This window comes from Ipomoea nil, unplaced genomic scaffold (genome assembly GCF_001879475.1).
Source record: "Ipomoea nil cultivar Tokyo-kokei standard unplaced genomic scaffold, Asagao_1.1 scaffold2761, whole genome shotgun sequence".
In the NCBI taxonomy this organism is placed as follows: Eukaryota; Viridiplantae; Streptophyta; class Magnoliopsida; order Solanales; family Convolvulaceae; genus Ipomoea; species Ipomoea nil.
Window position 1 is genome coordinate 106,450 of NW_017619189.1, and position 20,411 is coordinate 126,860.

At 36.9% G+C, this 20,411-nt stretch overlaps 1 protein-coding gene and 1 long non-coding RNA gene across 3 annotated transcripts; one reads left to right on the forward strand and one right to left on the reverse strand.

The window, feature by feature from the left end:
- Window positions 1-5,897: 5,897 nt before the first annotated feature.
- LOC109157078 lies at window positions 5,898-6,911 on the forward strand. Its single transcript, XR_002050167.1, has 2 exons — window positions 5,898-6,268; window positions 6,689-6,911. It is a non-coding gene; the product is annotated as an uncharacterized LOC109157078 (long non-coding RNA).
- Window positions 6,912-15,936: 9,025 nt separating this feature from the next.
- LOC109156954 (somatic embryogenesis receptor kinase 4-like) lies at window positions 15,937-20,204 on the reverse strand. 2 transcript variants are annotated; one of them, XM_019304836.1, is made up of 5 exons: window positions 19,647-20,204; window positions 19,136-19,396; window positions 18,175-19,044; window positions 16,865-17,343; window positions 15,937-16,307 (listed from the first exon to the last, which is right to left on the reverse strand). In XM_019304836.1, exons 1-5 carry the CDS (start codon window positions 20,071-20,073, stop codon window positions 16,302-16,304), a joined length of 2,043 nt encoding a protein of 680 aa, XP_019160381.1. In that variant the 5' UTR covers window positions 20,074-20,204; the 3' UTR covers window positions 15,937-16,301. The 2 variants fall into 2 exon arrangements, with proteins under 2 accessions (XP_019160381.1, XP_019160380.1); XM_019304835.1 differs by lacking the exon at window positions 15,937-16,307 and having other exon boundaries at window positions 16,774-17,343.
- Window positions 20,205-20,411: the final 207 nt, after the last annotated feature.

The window sequence follows — 20,411 nt, forward strand, 5'->3', positions numbered from 1 at the left end:
ATTTCCAGACCGCACTGTTACATTTGAATCCACTGCCGAAAACAATCTATCAAAATTCGGTCGCATTTCTTCATCCTCCCTTTGGATTCAATGTAGTTGAGTTTGTACCAGAGCGAAGAAGACGACATGTTTCCGAACCGGTGCAACGTCATCCTGGAGGCCTCCATGTGCTCCGACGAGAGCTACAGGTTCTCTGGAGATCGTCGATGACGGCGCGGCCGCCAGTAATGATGCAGAAGTGTTCGAAGGCATGTTTGAAGCTGGGAATGTAGGGTTTCCATATGGGATTAAAGATTTTCTGGCCGATTAGGGTGAAGAGGAAGAGGAGCTGCTCCAACACAGGGAGAACGAGCAGGCCGATTGTGGTTATGTTGGATCCCCAAGCAGCAAGCGGAGAAGCACTTCCCCCTCCTCGAAACGGCGTTGTCACCTCCAAGAGCGTTCTCTAAGCTAAATCGACTCGTGATCCCTAAGTAGCAAGCGGAGAAGGACTTCCCCCTTCGAAACAACGCTGTCACCTCCAAGAGTGTTCTCTTGAGCTTTGCACGTGAAATTACATATATATCCTCAAAGATCACGGTCAACAAATGGTCAAATAGATGGAGGACCAAATCGTGTCAAAATTACAAAGTTAAGGACTTAATTGGTTAAAATTAAAAGTCGAGGACCAATTTGTGAATTTAGCTATAGTCGAGGGACCATTTTGGGTATTTACTCCAAATAGATTTAATATCTAATTTGGTCCCCCCGACTATTATGATTTCACCAATTTGGTCCTCGACTACCAAAGTTGCTCAATTTAGTCCCTAACTATGCAATTTTTATTTAAAATGGTCACTAGACTATTAAGATTTCATCACTTTGGTCATCGACTACCAAAGTTGCTCAATTTAATCCCTAACTATGTAATTTTTACCTAAAATTGTTCCTCAACTATTAGGATTTCACCACTTTGATCCTCGACTATTAGAATTTCATGACTTTGGTCCTCTACTCTCCAAAAAGGACCCCAAATCCACTCTAAACTTACATTTTAGGTTACCATTTGCATAGTTGTGGACGAAATTGAACAACTTTGGTAGTCGATGACCAAAGTTGTGAAATCCTAATAGTCGATGGACCATTTTAGGTAAAAATAACATAGTTAGGGACTAAATTGAACAACTTTAATAGCCGAGGACCAAAGTGGTAAATCCTAATAGTCGAGAGACTATTTTAGATCAAACTTGCATAGTTAGGGACTAAATTGAATAACTTTAATAGTTGATGACCAAATTGGTGAAATCCTAATAGTCAAGGGACCAAATTAAGTATTAACTCTTATACATATAACCTGAAAGAACTAGGAATGGAAACAAAGCTCTACTCAATTGAATACACTATAGTTCTTTAATTTGGTTCACCCCAAGTGACCAATCGCACAACCGCACGGGAAGCTATACACGTACCGCACCTGAATCCTTCCATATATATATATATATATATATATATATATATATATATATATATATATATATATATATATATATATATAGCGTGTATAGCTTCTCGTGCGGTTGACGTACCTTAAGCATTAAAATGATGCATCTTAAGTACACAAACCATGTACCTTAAGCACACAAACAAAACACCTTAAGAACACAAACCATGCGCACCTAAAGCTTTAGGCTGACGCACCTTAAGTACACAAACCACGCATCTAAGGTTTTAAAATGGCACACCTTAAGTTTCAACAACTCATGCACCTTAAGCATACAAATCACGTACCTTAGGAAGGAAAAAAGCACCTTAAGAAGGAAAAACGCGCATCTTAAGTTTCAGGTTGACGCACACCTTAAGTTTCAACAACTACTCACATTAAGCACACAAATCACGCACTTTAAGCACCAAAACCACGCACCTTAAAAGGAAAACCATGCACCTTAAATTTGACCTAGATGCAAAAATTATCAAATTGCCACCGTGTTTTTTTTTTTTTTTTAATTTAATTAATCTTAGACGTTGATTTAAGTAAGATCAATGGCTCAGATTTAACCACACAACCTCACGGGACACATCCAACCGCACGGAAATTGAATTATATATTTTTATATGAAATTACTAATAAAAATCTCTTAGATGACAAGTACGATAATGTTTTAATTTTTTGTACAATAAAAAATATAAATGAAACCATGGTCTAATGTATGAGTATATGCTCGATGACTACTTGTGTAACAAGCTAGGAATATATTCTAGTTGGTGGTTGCTGGACTCGTTTTTCTTCTACGACCTGTTTTACAATCAAGTGGTGATTATTATATTTGGATATTTATTAATCCATTAAAATGAACTTTATTTATTCTACAATAGATTATTAATAGTGAGGGTATGAGGAATAATGAACGTTGTTCAAAGAAAGCCTCATTATAGAATAGGGGTGGGCACTTCGGTTCGGTTTATCCGAATCGATTTGAACCGAACCGAACTAGTAATAGAAAATCGAATAGTTCAGGATTTTTTAACCCGAACGGTTTAGTGTCGAACCAAACTGAAATCGAACGGTTTGGTAAAAATCGAACCGAACCGAATGCTATATAATTTTTTTAAATAAATAAATAAATAATACTAATAATAATAATAATAATAATAATAATAATAATAATAAAAGAAGTAAATCTAAGTTCCTTGATGCCTACCAGGACTATGTGGTCCAATGGTATCCGGGTTGGACTTCCATTTGGAAGATTATAAGTTCGAGCCTCAGTGGAGGCGTTATTGGTTCTTTGTGTTTCAGTAGGTTGAGAAAGTATATGACCGCCGCTCAGTTCTCATTCTTATTGGTACCGAACCTTAAATTTTTTATTTGATTTCTTTATAGCTTGTTTTCTACATTGCACTTTTGTTGTTTGTCGCAATTGTTCTTTAACTCACAATTATATCTAACTTGAGTTATATTTACAATATTCAGTATTTTTCTTAGTTTCATATTTTTCTATAAATTTAATGTGCTTTACAGTCATTCTAATTTTGATTTCCAGTGCACTATAATTATTTTCTAGTACTGAAATATATTTCGAGTGCACTAGCAATGACAGATTGTGTCCAGAAATTAACTATATAGTAATTCACACTTGTTCTTTTAATATCAACTATACAGATAGATGATTATTCATCTTATCAATAAAAATATTCCAACTGAACCAACTGAAGAGTCGGTTGTGCAAAAACGTTAACTGATGTTTGGTAATTAGTATTTAGTATTGTGTTTGAACTTTGGATTGCTATTTTGTTATATAATGTTTAGAGTTTGAATTTGGATTATGTGAATATGTATTGTTTGGTAGTATGTTCGAAAAATTAGAAAATGTTGAAATTTGGGGATCTTAAACCGAACTGAAACCGAACCGTTTCAAGCCGAATCGAAGCCGAACCAAACCCTAATGTTACACCGAATGGTTTAACTTTTTTAAAACCGAAAAACCGAACACTGCTGGACATCACCGTTTTTCCGACCTCATTTCCGACCACCCAAACATTTGGTTGGAAAAAGTAATTTTTTTCATTTTTGCGACGTATGGTTAAAGTGGTCGGAATTTAGACCACATTCACTAAGTGGTCGGTAGTTCCGACCACCTTTAGAGAGTGGGTCGGAAATATTTTCTGGCAATTTAATCTTTTGTAAACTAATCCTATTTCCGACCACAAATCTTTTTTTTTTTTTTTTTTTTTTGTCGTTGTCATTGTTGTGGTTCAATGGTATGAATGCTACATGATTTATCTTTTTATCATTGATTATTTCACTCATATTTTTTTTTTCGATTTCAAATGACCACGAAGCAGAGAGTTTACTAATAGATACCATTTCACCATTCTTACTATGAAAAATAAGACCGTGCCCTTTCCATGTAGATACAAGAAATCATTTTCTTACTTCAACTCTTTAAATCATTTATTCTTGTTAGGACTCGACAATCCTAGTTCTATTAAGTTTCATCATTCTATATAATGTATTGTATAACATCGTGTATTGTACTACGTATTATTTTTATCACAGAATGCAAACATTCATATGCTATTATTAGTCTAGGTTTTCTCATGACATCCATTCCTGATGACTTTGCCACTATTTCTTATGAGCAAACCATGTCTGACCCTGGTACGGTGTCTTCTATAGTGGTGGTCATGGATGCTCTTTCAACGGCACAACACTTTGTTTCTATCAAACTGACGTAATGGATTGTATTTCATCGTGTATTGTATTGTGTATTATTTTCATCACATAATACAAACATTCATCATTATAACTTATCAAAATTTCATACTAGCTATATCACCCATAATTTATTGAATATGCTAGAAAGAGTTAATTCCAGCAATAGTCCTCCGACTATTGTGATTTTTCAAATTTGGTCATCGTCTTTTAATTTAGACAAAATAAATCATTGACTATCAGAATTGTTCCATCATTGGTCCTTTCATTAACCAACCGTTAAATAGATGTTAGTGAAGGGCTAAAAAGGAAATTCTTCTCTCTGGACCATTGTTGGAATTAACTCTGCTAGAAAAATGTATTATTCCTGCAAACTTAGTTTTTCTCTAACACATTTAATAAATAGTGGGGGTGCAGGGATGTAGCCAAAGTACATGTGTTAGTATTAGTAAAATAAAATTACTAAATATCAATGGTTAGCAGATGGCTCTAGAAATTTATTGGTATGATTGTTATATTTAAAGACTTGTTAATTTAATGTTTTTGACCTTTCTACATGGCCTGCTTATTAAAGACTTGTTCAGTTAATTGCAGAGTAATAATCATCTAAATCAATTCTACAAACATTTAAAATATATTGATGGCATTGTAGTAGTTTGTTTTTCTTTTTGCTCCTGTTTATTAACTGACAGTGATGCAGTTTAGTTGATATGTCACCATATCTAAAGATGCAATTTTAGTAGTTGTTTGAAGTGTGTTGAACAGTGTTTATGTAGTATGTATTGTAGATGAAGTTTTAGGGAAAACATTTTAGTGTCCTAACAGTTCATATGTTAGAGGACATGACAACTTATAAGTATAACTGAGTTGATGCAACTGAAAAAAGGGCTATATGTAGTTTGTCTGGTTAGTGTTGCACATTATACTCATTTGGTATCTGTGAGATATTGATCAAATCTTCAATTGAATGTCAACTTATAACTGAGTTGATGCAACTGAAAAAAATGCTATATGTAGTTTATAGTGTTGCACATTACCCATTTGGTATCTGTGCATTATTGAAATCTTCATTCTAATGTCTGCAGTTGGTGTTGACTCTGATGCCGATAGAATTGACCTAGTCTTGTCCCAAGTGGAGGGAAAAGACATTTTGCAGTCCATTTGTGTTCATTACAATTAAGAAATTTAACTTAATCTATATTTGTTGTATTTATTTATGTTTATCGGGTGAATCTTTTACTTAATCTACATCTACCTATACATCATATGAAAGTGTCTTATCTTTTGTTCCATGCTCTTTTATTAAGATGGTATACTCTTTCTTTTGCTTGCTTGACATTCAATTACTTTATGCATTTTATAGGATACTATGAAAGTTCTGGTGCAAAGGTATTAGAGGATGACATGATTGAGACCTATGACAATGCTGTGAGGCCTTAAATGTAGTTCAGGCACTAGTGGAAATTATAGAATTTCCGACCACCTAAAAGTGATCTTAAATCAAGTCGAAAGCCTTGTTCCGACCACTTTTGGTATCCGGAAAAACCTTTGTTGCTATTTCCGACCACTTTTTGGTATTAACTTGATTTAAGATCATTTTCAGGTGGTCGGAAATTCCCTAATTTCCAGTAGTGAGGTTTCGAAACATTTCTTTTCTCTATTTTCTTTCCTTCATCATCTCTGTATCAGATAGTCAATAGGGTTCTGTGACTCTATAAGAACATTGGATCGATCATCATATATATAGCTTTAATTTTTGATTTGCCCTGTAAAAAAGAAATTTAGGCTGCATATGTTCATCACTGGTTCATCTGCGTAATGTCTTTGTAGCTTTAGTTTGAGGAGGTTTTAATGTGTCATCAATCTTCACTGCATGCATATGGAGTTTTACTTGATTGAGAATGGTTCCTTGATACATCATCTCATGCATTTGAACTAGGGGACTTGCTTTCTCTGATCTCTCTCAAACTCTTTCTCAGTTCTTGCTTCTTCAGCCCAATCTCGTTTCTGATGAAGTGATTGCACTATTACCAGATTCTGAAAGTTCCTTCACTCCTTAATCCTTATAGCTATAAGGTAATTAACTCTATTCTACTATTATTTTTGTTGTTATTGTGTGTGTGTTTTTTTACTTTCTATTGTGTATGTGTTTCTTTATTCTTAAATATCAGTGGGAAAATGACATCTAGAAAGTCGACAACAAAATTTAAAAACAAGGGCTTACACTATGATTAGTGTGTTGCATCTTTAGAAATCTCAAAAACATCTCATAAAAAGAGATGCACTTAGAATATATGTAAAAGCAGTATGTAAAATTTTGCCTAGGCAGAAACGAAAAAGTTTCCACTTTAAGTTGTTTGCTAGTCCAAATAGGTTGTTTCATTTTTCCTTATTCTTCTATTACTTTCTATGTGATTGCTACATGCTAACCATAGTACTTATGGTGCTGGCTCTCTCAAACTTTCAATCTATTTACTCTACTTTTTTCTTTTGCAGTGCCAAGGTCAAAGTATGATGCTTGTGAGTTGTGACTGATTAAGCAGTAGTGCCACAGATTGCATGTGAATTGTATTAAATGTATGGTTCGGTGTTGTTTATTCTGATTAGTATCATAAACTTGTATTGGTATGAAACTACTATTGGTGTTACAATTGCTATTTGCAAGTGGATAATTTGTATTTTAAATTAAATTTACAAAGCAGTGATTTTTTTTTTATTTTCACTTAATTATTTTCCGACCACCAAATGTGGTCGGAACTGCCAATATCACAGATATACAGAAGTTGGAATTTCCGACGACCTGTGGTCGAAATTTTGGTCGGAAAATCTGAAATTCGCCAATTCTGTTGTGGTCGATTTTTTCCGACAACTTTACAAAAGTGGACGCTACTTCCGACCACGTCATGTGGTCGTCGGAATTACCGACGAGGGTTTTTCCGAACCCCTCAAATGGTTGGAAAAGTGGTCGGAACAGGGTGTTCCGACCGAATTTTGGTCATTTCTGACCACTTTTTGGTGGTCGGAAAATTGACGATTTCCAGCAGTGGAAAAAAATCGAACCGAAACCCGAAACGCCCACCCCTATCATAGAATGAGCCAGCCTAACTATCACGATTTTTTATTTTCAATTCCTATACTAGATATGTCAAGCAATAACGGGTGGGTAAGATAGATGGTTCATGGCATATTCATAAGAAAAATACATAGTTATTTTTATGGCTTAAAAATTTATCCGATTCGTCTAATTTTTCTGACCATCTGAAAATGAATAAAAATTTAGGAACTTTTCAACTTTTTAGACCATGACTATTAGTGGCTTAAAAAGTAGTTGAAAAACTTTTGGTATTAAACCAATCTTATTATATTGATAAAACTCTTGCTATGCCAGATAGATGGTTCATGGCATATTCATAAGAAAAATACATAGTTATTTTTATGGCTTAAAAATTTATCCGATTCGTCTAATTTTTCTGACCCTCTGAAAATGAATAAAAATTTAGGAACTTTTCAACTTTTTAGACCATGACTGTTAGTGGCTTAAAAAGTAGTTGAAAAACTTTTGGTATTAAACCAATCTTATTATATTGATAAAACTCTTGCAAAATTCAACAAAAATGATAATCATCAAATGGCTAAAATACAGATAGATACTAACGTATATCTATCCAAAATTCATGGAGAATCTATTTCTCAAGTATAATATACTAGGATTATTGGATGTTTGATGTATTTAAAGAGTCGTACTAGGGCGAATATTGCCTTTGCGGTTAACAAACTCAATAGATACACTAGTAACCCCAATGATGTGCACTGGAAGGCAATAGCGAGAGGTATGAGATACTTAAGATATACTCGTTACATTGGACTGCACTATACGAGATATTCAGTTGTACTTGAAGTGTATAGTGACGCTAACTGGATATCGGATATTAAGGACTCTAAGTCCACGATTGGCTACATGTTTACGTTAGCTGATGAAGTCGTTTCTTGAAAATTCCCAAAACAAACTGTGATAACTAGATCCACGATGGAATATGAGCTGGTAGCCTTAGATAAATGTTGCGAAGAGATTGAATGACTACATCATTTTCTTAAGGATATTCCTAGTTGGGATAAACATGTTCTTATCCTTGCTAAAGTGAAGGTTAAAAGGGTAACATCTACCTATCCTATTTAGGGATCGACTGTTGAGCACAGTCGTGTCGTTTTTCTCATCCCGAAAATCAATTTTCATTATATTCATATTGGGGATTGTTGGAAATTTTTACCAAATAATGAATGGGGCCAATCAACATAAACACCCACTCCCATTTATTATAAAGCATGCTGCTAGGTAGTATTTAAAGCTGTCATAGGTCGACCGTCTCACGAGAGCGATTGGGTAGTTGTTACCCATAAAATCAAAGAAAAACAGATGGTCAGGTTAGACTATTGTAGAGGATGACGAAACAATGGGTTGAGAAAAAGCTGACAATGAGCCCATTCCATGACGCAAAGACGAAATGACATCTCAACAAGCCACGAACCTCAATTACTCTAGCTCAATATATACCAAAAAGGGTTCTATCTATGTGGGACAGACATTGCTGGAACTTCCTTAAATGCCAACGAGGAAAATGTTGAGGTGGGAGAGTGTTCATTCTGCATGATAGATAGAGACGGTGAACTCCAAGCTCATAGGGCCACGTCTTACACCATTGAAATAATCTTTAAAGATGAAGATATGTTGGTTGGTGGTACACTTCACATTGCCCATAGTTCGTGGAAGGTTATGCCGGCGAGTAGAAAGTTAAAAGAATTTTGATTGATCAAGGGTTCGTTGTGAATATTTTATCACTCCGAGCTATGAAAGAGCTTAACATCTCTACTATTGAGCTATCGCAAAGCCACCAAATGATTCAAGGGTTTAGTCAATGCGGGCAAAGGGCCCTAAGTATTATTAGACTTGACCTAAGGGTCGAGATATTAAATTTAAGTACCCTATGCCATGTGATAGATGCAAGGATGTATTACAATTTAATTTGTTGCTAAGCCTACCTTGGATGCATGAGAATTGAGTGGTCTCCTCATCATGGCACTGATACCTTATATATGTTTGAGAAGGACGGTGCGATAGAAAAGACAGTCTCCTGTGAAAGTCCATTCACCGAGGCGGGGCCTCATACTTTACCGATGCAAAGTTTTACTTGAAAAAATAAGTTGTTATAGAGAAGGCCCATAAAAGCAATGCTAATACACCTCCCAATCTAAAATGGAAGGGCAAACAAACCGTAGAACAAGATCATTGCAACAATAAACTTGTTTCCCCGCTTGCAAGAGTTGAACCACTCAAAGCTGACCTAGTAAAATCACTTGAAGAGGAAAGTTGGGGTAAATCATATCAAATGTTGCCCATTAAGCGCACTGAAGATTTCGATCGTAATGCTTATAAACTTCTATCGAAAGGTTAAAACTATCTGGAAAATGTTCATGTTAATTGAAATGTTTGCTTTTTGTAGGGAGCATAGGGTTGAGATGGGACTATGTGAAGAAAATGAAAGAGGCACTGCACAACAAAGTGGCCGCGAGTTAGTTTAAAATTGTAATAACATTGAATATATCAGAGTTAATAGGACTTGAGTTTTTTCTATTGGACATAGATAGTCTTATAAATGGTTGGTCTTAGTCTAGCCACATGCAAGCCCAATGCCTAGGATTAATCAATAAGAGTCTAAGGCTATCTTTATCCCTGCAAATATCTCTTACTTTTTAAAATGAGTCATATTTCCACACCATCAAATTTACAAACTCTTCACTATTCATTCTACATCCTTACAAATATCTCTCACTTTTAAAAATGAATCTCACTTTCATATTATATTGTAAATACTAGTAATTCACCCACGCGATGCACGGGAAAAAATTATGTTATTATAAATATAAATAAAAAATAGAAAACTAAAATATTTTAAATTATTTAATATAATAATATTTTTGAGCTTCCATTGGTCAAGTATTTATTATTTTTATAGAATATAAAATTAAAATTAAAATTAAAATTATAATTTTGTATGGTTAATATAATCTCTAATTATGTGCATATTCAAATAAACTTATATAGAGAATTTTACATAATATGTATATTATAATTTTCACAATACGAATAATAACTAAGATAATTACATTTGGAAAGCAAATTTCAAATTTTGTATGTGTAAATTTAAACTCTAATTGAACACATTTTTTATATGATTATATAATATATAGCTATTTTATTTTTCAAAAGTATATTTTTTATATGATTATATAATATATAGCTATTTTATTTTTTAAATGTTGTGCTTTTTTTTTTTTTTTTTTTTTTTTTTTTTTTTTTTATAATAAAGGATGTTGTGACATTAATTGTAACATTAATTATTTCCCAAACCATATAGCTTTATTATATAAAGGATAATAATAAAATAAATAAAAAATATACAAAATGTTGGGTGGCGGCCACAAATCAACTTAGCAAGTACTTGCTAATTTGCAATATTTACAATACACATTAGCATAAAATTCAAAAAAAAAAATAATAATGTTTTCTCTCTCTTTCACATTATTTAACGAGAGGTAAACTTTTTGGGATGAGGTTAGCCTAAGCTGTACATATAAAGATAGCTACTCAAGTAGGTCATGTACCAAAATTTTATTGGAAAATGAAAAAAAAAAAAGAGAAAAGAAAAAAAATAGAGGTAAAATAAATCATCATTTTTGTAAAATGTAGTTTGACTCTTGAACTGATAAAAAAATTATTAAATAAACACTTGAACCGTTTTTTATAAAGTAAAATTCACCATTTTTTTACAAGTCAACCCATACAAGATAAATGATATGGTTAATTTTTGCTGATGTGCATTAATATGGCATCCTCAGAAGCACTTTGAAAAACAATTTGTTTTCTTTCTTTTTTGCACATAACATTTTGTTTTCTTTCTTTTTTGCACATAACATTTTGTTTTCTTCCTTTTTTGCAACATAACAACAACTTGGCGGGTTACGGGCTTCTATGGTTTTTCTGATCGACTGCAGTGCCAACACTCATGGCAATTACTTCGAACATTAGCACAGCAAAGTAATGTGCCATGGGTAGTGATGGGTGATTTTAATGAGTTGCTACACCAGTATGAGAAGAGAGGTCGAACTCCCCACCCTGAGGGGCTAATTGCAGGATTTAGGGATGCGATTGCAGATTGTGGTTTATTGGATTTTCTGTTTGGTGGTCATCAGTTTACTTGGGTACGGTCCAGGGGTACACCACATATGGTGGAGGAGAAGCTAGACAGAATATTAACATCTGAGACATGGCTGACGATGTATGGTGCTGCAACGGCAACTTCGTTGATCACCCCGTACATGGCATCTCCCGTTGTTGTTAATACCGGCTGTGGATACTCATAGAGTGGTCCCGCGGCGTTTCTGTTTTGATAATATGTGGCTAAGGGAGGACCGATGTCGGGAGATAGTCGCACATAGCTGGGATACCTCCGCAGGTCTTGATGTGTTATCAAGGATTGAGGCGTGTAGTAGGGATATTTGGAGGTGGGGACGCACATATAATAAAGATTTTCAGATTAAGATTGAAAAATGCAAACATCGTTTGAACACTTTGAGGCCAAGACGGGATGAGGCTGGGTTGGTAGAATATGCTCGTGTTGAGAAAGAGATATTGTTTTTACTTGAACAACAACACATTTTCTGGAAGCAACGGGCTAAAGAGCATTGGTACAGAGAAGGTGACCTTAATACTAAGTTTTTTCATAATTCCTTTAAGGCAAGGAAGCGGAGGAATAGGCTGCATGGGCTCAGGAACTATGAGGGGGTATGGATGGAGGAGGCGGGTACAGTAGAGGGGATTATGGTGGATTATTTTGCTAGCTTGTATGGGTCGGAACAGGGGGATATGAATGAGGTTCTTGACTGTATTGTTCCTAATGTTACTGAGCAGGATAATGAGTTGCTCCTAAGACCGCTTAGTTCGGAAGAGGTATGCAAGGCGGTGACTCAGATGCATCCGGATAAGTCGCCGGGGCCGGATGGGATGGGGCCGGGTTTCTTCCAAAACTATTGGGATATTGTTGGGGGGGAGGGGGGCGGTGACTGATTTTTGCAGATCTTTTGTGGAAACGGCCAAGCTCCCGGCTAAAGCAAATGAGACGTATATTGTCCTAATCCCAAAGAAGGCTAGACCAGAAACAATGATGGACTTGCGACCTATAGCACTGTGTAATGTGCTATATAAGGTGGCTAGTAAGGTGTGTGCCAATCATCTAAAGGTTCTGCTAAACAGGTTGATTTCGGGAGCACAAAGTGCTTTTGTGCCAGGGCGTCTCATAAGTGATAATATTATGCTTACATATGAGGCGCACCACTATCTGAAGAGGAAAACTCAGGGTCGTGAGGGTGTTGTGGCGTTGAAGGTGGATCTGAGTAAGGCCTACGACCGTGTCGAGTGGCGTTGCTTAAGTTGGGGTTTGCAAGAAGATGGATAGATATTCTGCTGGAGACATTAACTTCTGTGCGGTACCACGTGCTCCATGAACAAAAATAGGTTGGTCCAATTGTACCAGAGCGGGGGTTGAGACAGGGGGACCCTTTATCTCCGTATCTCTTCCTGATTGTGGCAGACGGCCTTAGTGCGTTAATAGAAAAGCAAATGCGACAAGGGAGTTTGCATGGGGTAAGGGTAGCGCGAGGGGCACCTCTAATCTCTCACTTACTCTTTGCAGATGATTGTTTTCTATTTTTCGGGGCTAATCTTCAGGAAAGTAATACAATGAGGATGGTGCTAGATACATATTCTGCTGCCTGCGGCCAAAAAATAAATTATGAGAAGTCGGTCGTTTGCTTTAGTTCTAATGTTGATGGTCAGTCCAGAGATGAGGTGGTGGGGATAATGGGGGTTCATGAAGGAGATACTACTGGTCGGTATCTAGGCCTCCCTTCATTAATAGGCAGGCGGAAGAAGGAGGTCCTCGGTTCTATTAAAGAGAGAATTTTAGCGAAGGTAAGGTCCTGGAATGCGAGGTTTCTTTCCAGGGAAGGCCGTGAAGTTATGCTCAAAAATGTTATTCAGGCTATGCCGGCCTACGCCATGATGGTTTTCCTTCTCCCTGTTACTTTATGTAAGGAGGTTAAGGTTATTATGAACTCTTTTTGGTGGACGGGTGTAGCGGTGAATGGGAGGGGAGTCTGGTGGCGTTCATGGGAGGGACTGTGTGTACCGAAGAATAAGGGAGGGATGGGTTTTCGCACATTGCGGGAGATGAATTTAGCACTGCTTGCTAAACAGGCATGGCGTCTTGTTAAGGATCCGAGTTCGCTCGTAGCCCGTGTGTATAAGGCACGATATTACCCCCGGGGTTCCTATTTTGAAGCAGGAGAAGGGTCCAACCCTTCGTATATTTGGCGGGGAATGAGGGCGGTTCAGCAAGTATTGAAGGAGGGCAGCCGGCGGTGTGTGGGAGATGGTCGGAGTATTCTGATAGGCACCGATCCTTGGCTGCCGGATGACGATTTCTCGTATGTGCAAACGGCGTTGCATGAGTCAGTCGCTGGTGCCCCCGTTGCTTCTTTGTTGAATGAACAAGGTACGTACTGGGATGTGGAGTGTGTAAGGGATTTGTTTAGTACAAGAGATGCTAATCTAATTCTACAAATACCAGTTAGTATTCATAAACCGCCGGATACATGGGTTTGGCAATGGGATAGTAAAGGTGTTTTTATGGTGAAATCTTGTTATAGACATATTGTTTCCCATGCTATGGACCCGAGGCCATGGGCATCAATCTGGAATCTTAGTGTTCCACCAAAAGTTAGAGTGTTTGGTTGGCAGCTGGCAGCATCATATTTACCAACACGTGATGCATTGATAACGCGACATGTTGATTGTAATCTTATATGTCACATGTGCAGGGAGGAGAACGAGAATGCGCATCATCTTTTTGTTACTTGCCGTGAGGCTGCTGTGGCACGGAGGAAGCTGGGGCTTCTGATCACCCATGTCGCCGGAGACAGTGTAAGTGAGTGGTTGTTCAACTGCATTGCAATTTTGACACATGACCAAATGTCCAAGTTGTTGATGTTGTGTTGGGGTTTGTGGACAGCCAGAAATGACCCAGTATGGAATGCTATACCTTGGGACCTGGAGTTGATGTTGCAGCGAACCATGGTATATTGGGAGAATTGGGGTGCGGCACAACAAGTAAATGCCATTCAACAGCCTGGGGAGATAGTGGAGCGGTGGGAGAGACCGAGAAGGGGAAGACTGAAATTGAATACGGATGCATCAGTTGATAAGCAGCATGGTAGGGTGGGGTTCGAATGGGTGCTAAGAGATGACGATGGCCGTTTTCCTGCCAAAAATGGAAGGATGACGGGGTTTTTCGAACCTAAAGAGGCCGAGGCTATGTGTATGCGAAAAGCATTAAGTTGGATGAAGGATACGGGTATGGGTAATGTAGATGCCGAAATAGATTCACAGCTACTTAATAATGTTATTCTTAGTGAACCTTTTTTCTCTTCGTTTGGGTTTTTGGTAGAGGATATTAAAGAATTGGCATCTACCATTAATGATGTCGAATTCCGGTTTGTAAAACGATCTGCGAATCAGGTTGCCCATAGTCTTGCTCGGGCGGCTGTTTCTATGCCAGATTGTGGGGAGTGGTTTGATGTGCCACCGTTTTTTCTTGTAACTTACCTTGGAGATGATATAATGAATTAAGTTGTTCTTACCCAAAAAAAAAAAAAAAAAAAAAAAAAAAAAGATCAAAGTTATTTAATTTTTCTCTTCTCCTCACAACAAAAAGGTACCCAAAACCAACAACCTCCAGCTACAATGGTGGAAATCCGCCAACCTCATAACCTTGGAAGATTGTTCAATTTGGATGAAGGAGAGGACGTTTATTGCAATTTTGAGGCAAAAAAATATTAATAAGCACAAATGCTTTCTCTAATCGTCTCGATATGTACTCTCAAATCTTACTCTATCAATTTTATTCCCTGATGTGACGGGCTTTCGATAAGGTTTTTTTTTTTTTTTTTTTTTTCTTTTTTCAGGTGGGTCTCAATACAAGTGTCTACATCAAGATTTTTTGTGTTAGTAAAAATTGGAAGTGTAAAATGAGAGTATACATAGTGTTTTCCTTGTTAATTTGAGGCAAAAAATATTGATAAACACAAAAATAAATATTAAAATTTAACGGGGCGTTTGGTTGGTAGGAAGGAATTATGTAGGAAAGGAATTGCAATTTCATGGGAGATGAATTAATGAGAATAGTGAGAATTTAAATTCCAGTGGTTGGTTTGCAGGAATAAAATTACTTGGGAATTTCAATTTCAATGTTTGGTATACATGGGAATTGAAAACATTGAAATTGAAATGAAATAAGTAGTATAAAGTCCAAAATGTTCATTGTTGTTGTCAGACATTAATTTTAGGTTAAAAAAGGGAAAGTAATTTTGTCTCATCATTATCTTTTTTTTGTTCCCAAGATCCATTGGGATTTTAATTCCATGAAAATTAGAGAATTGTAATTCCTTCCAACCAAACTAAGGAATTTAGTGACCTTTGAAATTAGGTGGAAATTAAATTTAAATTCCCTCCAACCAAACGTCCTGCAAGTACTAAAGTATATAGGTTACAACTTTTATATTCCCAAAATGTTCTCAAAAATAAAAATCAATAATTTCAAATATTTATTTCAAAATAGGGATATTATTAGTTATTATTTGCGAAGATAAAAAGTAATCATATTTCAAAATAAAGATTTAAAAGTTGTTGTCATAACACTTCTGCAGTTCTGCCTAACACTTCTTTATTTACAAAGATATCTATGTACCTGTTAAGCTTTAGTGGGAACTAGTGTTAGAACAGCAACAGGTTTAACACTCAATGAAAAGCTTCAACGCATGGGAGTTTGGTTGAGCAACTTGCGATTTATCTTCTCTGCGACTTTTAGGCAAGGGTTCTGGGAGCTTAAGATTAGTTTAGCGTAAACTGAAAAACTTAATATATCAAAAAAAAAAAAGAAAAAAAAGTAAAAGCTTCAAGGCACCACCATCATCACCAATTCCAAACAAATAATGGTTTTCAATCGAGCAAATATCAATTTTGATCCCACGAGTATTAGCAAAATGACAGTTTTAGTCCACATGTTTAATTCTTACCAATTTCCATCCTCGACTATTATTTACCAATTTTCATTCAAGACTATTATTTTAGTGTCAAAATTTATCACGTCAGTCACCCCTTCGTTTAAGATATGCCGAAATATGAAATTATTAAGGATATTTTTATCATTTTCAAATTAAGATCTCAATTTGAGCATGAATAAAGAGATTTAATCTCTAAGATCGATCACAATTTGCAGTTCTCCTCCTCAAATTAAGGTAGGATGAGAAGGAGAATTGCGAATTGGGGTTGATCTTAGGGCTTAAATCCCTTTATTTATATTCAAATTGAGATCTTGAAAAAAGAGGAAAATACCCTTAAATTTTTAGATTTCGACATGTCAACGGAGGGGTGACCGCCGTGATGAATTTTAACACAAACAATAGTCATGGATGAAAATTGATACTAAAACAATAGTCGTGAATGAAACTTGGTAGAAATTAAACATATGGACCAAAATTGGCATTTACTCGTTTTCGATCACTGGAATGGGAAGGCATGTTGAGCTCTTCAATAACTTCAGCCATGGCTGGCCTGTTTTCTGGAAGCTCATTTGTGCAATCCAGAGCTATTTTGGTTAGCTTAGCAGCCTCAGTTTCAAAGAACCTGCCTTTGAGATTCAGGTCAATCAAGTCTGTGAAGCTGCAGGACTCAGCTGCCTGTCTCATTGAGCTGTTGAGTATACATTTCCCTGACAGTACTTGGAGGATGATGACTCCAAAGGCATAGACATCGCTCTTTTCTGTGAAGCGCCCGGTGGTGATGTACTCGGGAGCCATGTATCCGAGGGCAGCGCTGACCTTGAGGGCCGAGTAGACGACATCTTCTGCAAAGAGTTTTAGAAGGCCACAATCTGAGATGAGTGGAGTGAACTGCTCATCAAGGAGGATTTTCTCCACTGATATGTTCTGATGAATAATGGTTGGTTTGTTGGGTTCAGAACTGTGTAAATACCCAATACCTGTTTATGAAAAGCACAGTGCATATCAGTAGAAAGAAGATAAAACTATGGCTTTTCACCTAGTCTTTCAGCAGGGATGCATTTTAGACTTTTAGTGCCATTTTGGTGTCAACAATGGTTTTCATGTATCATGGAATAGATAAAATGCAAGAGAACAAGTTCATAGTAATGAATTTCTTCTTCTTTTTTGAGGTAATCGAACCTAAGTTGCCCATAATTGACTGCCTCAGACCAAGAAAGCCAATAGGCCACTCCCGTTGGGAGTCAAACTTGTAACATTCTGGTTACCAAGTCAACAGTCTGACCAATTTGGCTAAGGTTGCCCCTAGTAATGAATTTCTTAGTTCAACCATAAAGGATAAGAAGAGAATGAATATCTGGGGGGTAACGCCAGCCGAGATGGCTAAGCATACAAACACATAACCACAAGGTCACGGGTTCAAATCTCAACTTTCTTGGTTTGAGTCGGTCAGCTAGAGACAACCTAGGCTGGTTTACCTCTTTGTGGTCCTTTACTGGCTAGGGTCGCAAGGCGGGTTTCCCTCGTCACCCAAAAAGAGAATGAATATCTAGAAGACACTTAATGAATTTGCAAGTTGCTTGGCTTTTGCATAATGTCATATTCAGGCAATTAATCTCATCTAAAACCTTTCATTTTCTGCACCAAGAAAATCAATTACACATTTACACCATGCAATTATAGCCAACACTGGTTCACACCTTTGATTCAACAAACAACTAACATTAATTGCTTTCTCACTTTGGTGTTTTTAGCTGCCATTTTTGAAAGTTCAAAGTATAAGTTGATGATAATTATAGTAAAAATCTAACCTTTTGCAATGCCTTTGATGATAGAAACTCTTGTAGGCCAGTTGAGAGTTCTCTTGTTACCTTCTTCAAGGTCAAGGTACAGTGCCAAAGTACCATTGGAAGCAAAATTATAGATCAAAAAACACTCACCCCTTCCCTTTGAACAACAGAAACCCCTGAGATTAACGAGGTTATCGTGCTTCAGAGAGGTTAGCAAGTTCAGCCCTTTCATAAACTCACACTCCTCAGACTTACAAGCCGTTACGTTTATGCTCTTGATGGCCACTACAGATCCATCCTTTAGTGTTCCTCGATAGACAGCCGAGAATTTGCTTCTCCCCAACAAATTCTTCTCCGAGAAATGCTGAGTTGCAGATTCAACCTCCTCTAAGTTATACTTGAACCCCTGTAAGAATTCATTCCCCAAGGTGCAACAATCCGGGCTCATTGGATCCCATCGCTCTGAATACTCGACATTCATCAGTGTCGATGGACTTCTCCTGCACAATTCCTTTCCCGGATAATCATCAGTAGCCTCAGAGGTGTTCCCAACTTTTTGTTTATGCCTCCTAGAACGGAACATTATAACACCCCCAATTACCAACAATATGACCACTAGAGATATAGCCCCAACAATAATGCCCACCTCTCGAAACTTGGAGGACGATGAACTTGAGCAATGGCTTTCGTTACAATAATGCAGGTGAAAGTTTGCACTCTCTGGAATACTTTCTGGGGAAGTATTATTACTACTAGATTTAGGCATAAACGGTTCGCCCTCATTGACATTTACATCATCCCAGCGAGTGCAAGCTCTCAACAGCGGGAATCCAACGCCACATAAACCGGGATTGTTTCCGCCATGGAATCCTTCATTCAATCTTTTCAAACCTTCACATTTGAAGCCATACATATATACATAAACAAAATTAAGAAATGCAGAACACAAGATCAAAATTTTCTTTTAAAAAATGCAACTAACCAGGAGGGGCAGCTCCAGAAAGGGTGTTGTTTTGAACATCAAGAAACTCCAATTGGGGAGCAGTGGCCAATCTAGTGGGAATTGGACCAGAGAGGTGATTAAAGGCTAAGTAAACCCTCTTTAGCATTCTAAGGTTCCCTAAACTTGCAGGGATTAGGCCAGTCAACCTGTTATATTCCAAAGCTAGAACACCCAAATCCTTCAAGAACCCAAATTCTGTAGGTATGATCCCTGTTAACTGGTTGCAACTCAGCTGCAGCACTGAAACCCCCAAGTATGAAAATCTTAAAATTAATAAGCAAATAGGAACACTCAAAACTCAAAAGGGCTAAAAGAAATCCTTGAAAATATTAATAAAAATTAAAAATTTCCCAGATTTTTAACCATCCCATTCAAGAAACATGTAAAATTTCCTATTCAAAATCAGAACTTTTCTTATTCAATTGGTTCTCAGAAGCAGTAAATACTTCAAATTTTTGTAATTTTAAGATAAGGCCAGAAAAGCACAAACCTTTCAGACTGGGCATGCTTCCAATCTCAGGGGGTAAGTTCCCAGAAAAATTGTTGACATTGAGGTACAAATCAGTCAACTCAGTGAGATTACCAATCTCCCTGGGAATCTCCCCAGTCAATTCATTGTAATGCAAGTAGAGGCCGGACAAGCACTTGAGCTGCGCCACCGCCGGCGGCAATTTTCCGGCGAGCCCTCTGCTTTGCAGGGAAATATTACCCACCTTATTCAGCTCATTGCAAGCCACCCCTTCAAAGGAGCCGCCACAGGGATCCCCATCACTGGTCCAAGAAGAAAGGTGCTTGTTTTCTGGGTCCAAAGCAGCCTTTATCTCCAGCAAAGCTATAAGCTCAGCATTTCCACAAACACCACGTAAACAAGAAAAGCCAAGAAACAGAAGGGAAATGAAAAGAACATTAGAACCCATTCCTGGGAACGATCAAAAATTTGCCTTTTTTTTTTTTAAATCCTACTTTTTCTCTGCAAGATCAGGAAAGGTTTAGAAATGAGACTTTGAGTGCATGTCAGAGAGGCAGATGAGAGAGAGATGGCGGGCGATTAAAAAGGATGGGTGTGAATTGCGACTTTTGAGTATACAGTTTCACACATGCATGCATATTTCACTATTTTATTTTTTTTTTTTTTCCTTTCAAATACAGACTGGTATTAGTCAATCATTTACACTAGATTAGTGGATTGTGTCTAAGACAAAACAATGAAAAAATGCCTTTAATTTCATTTTTTGCACACCTTTTGATAAGCGAT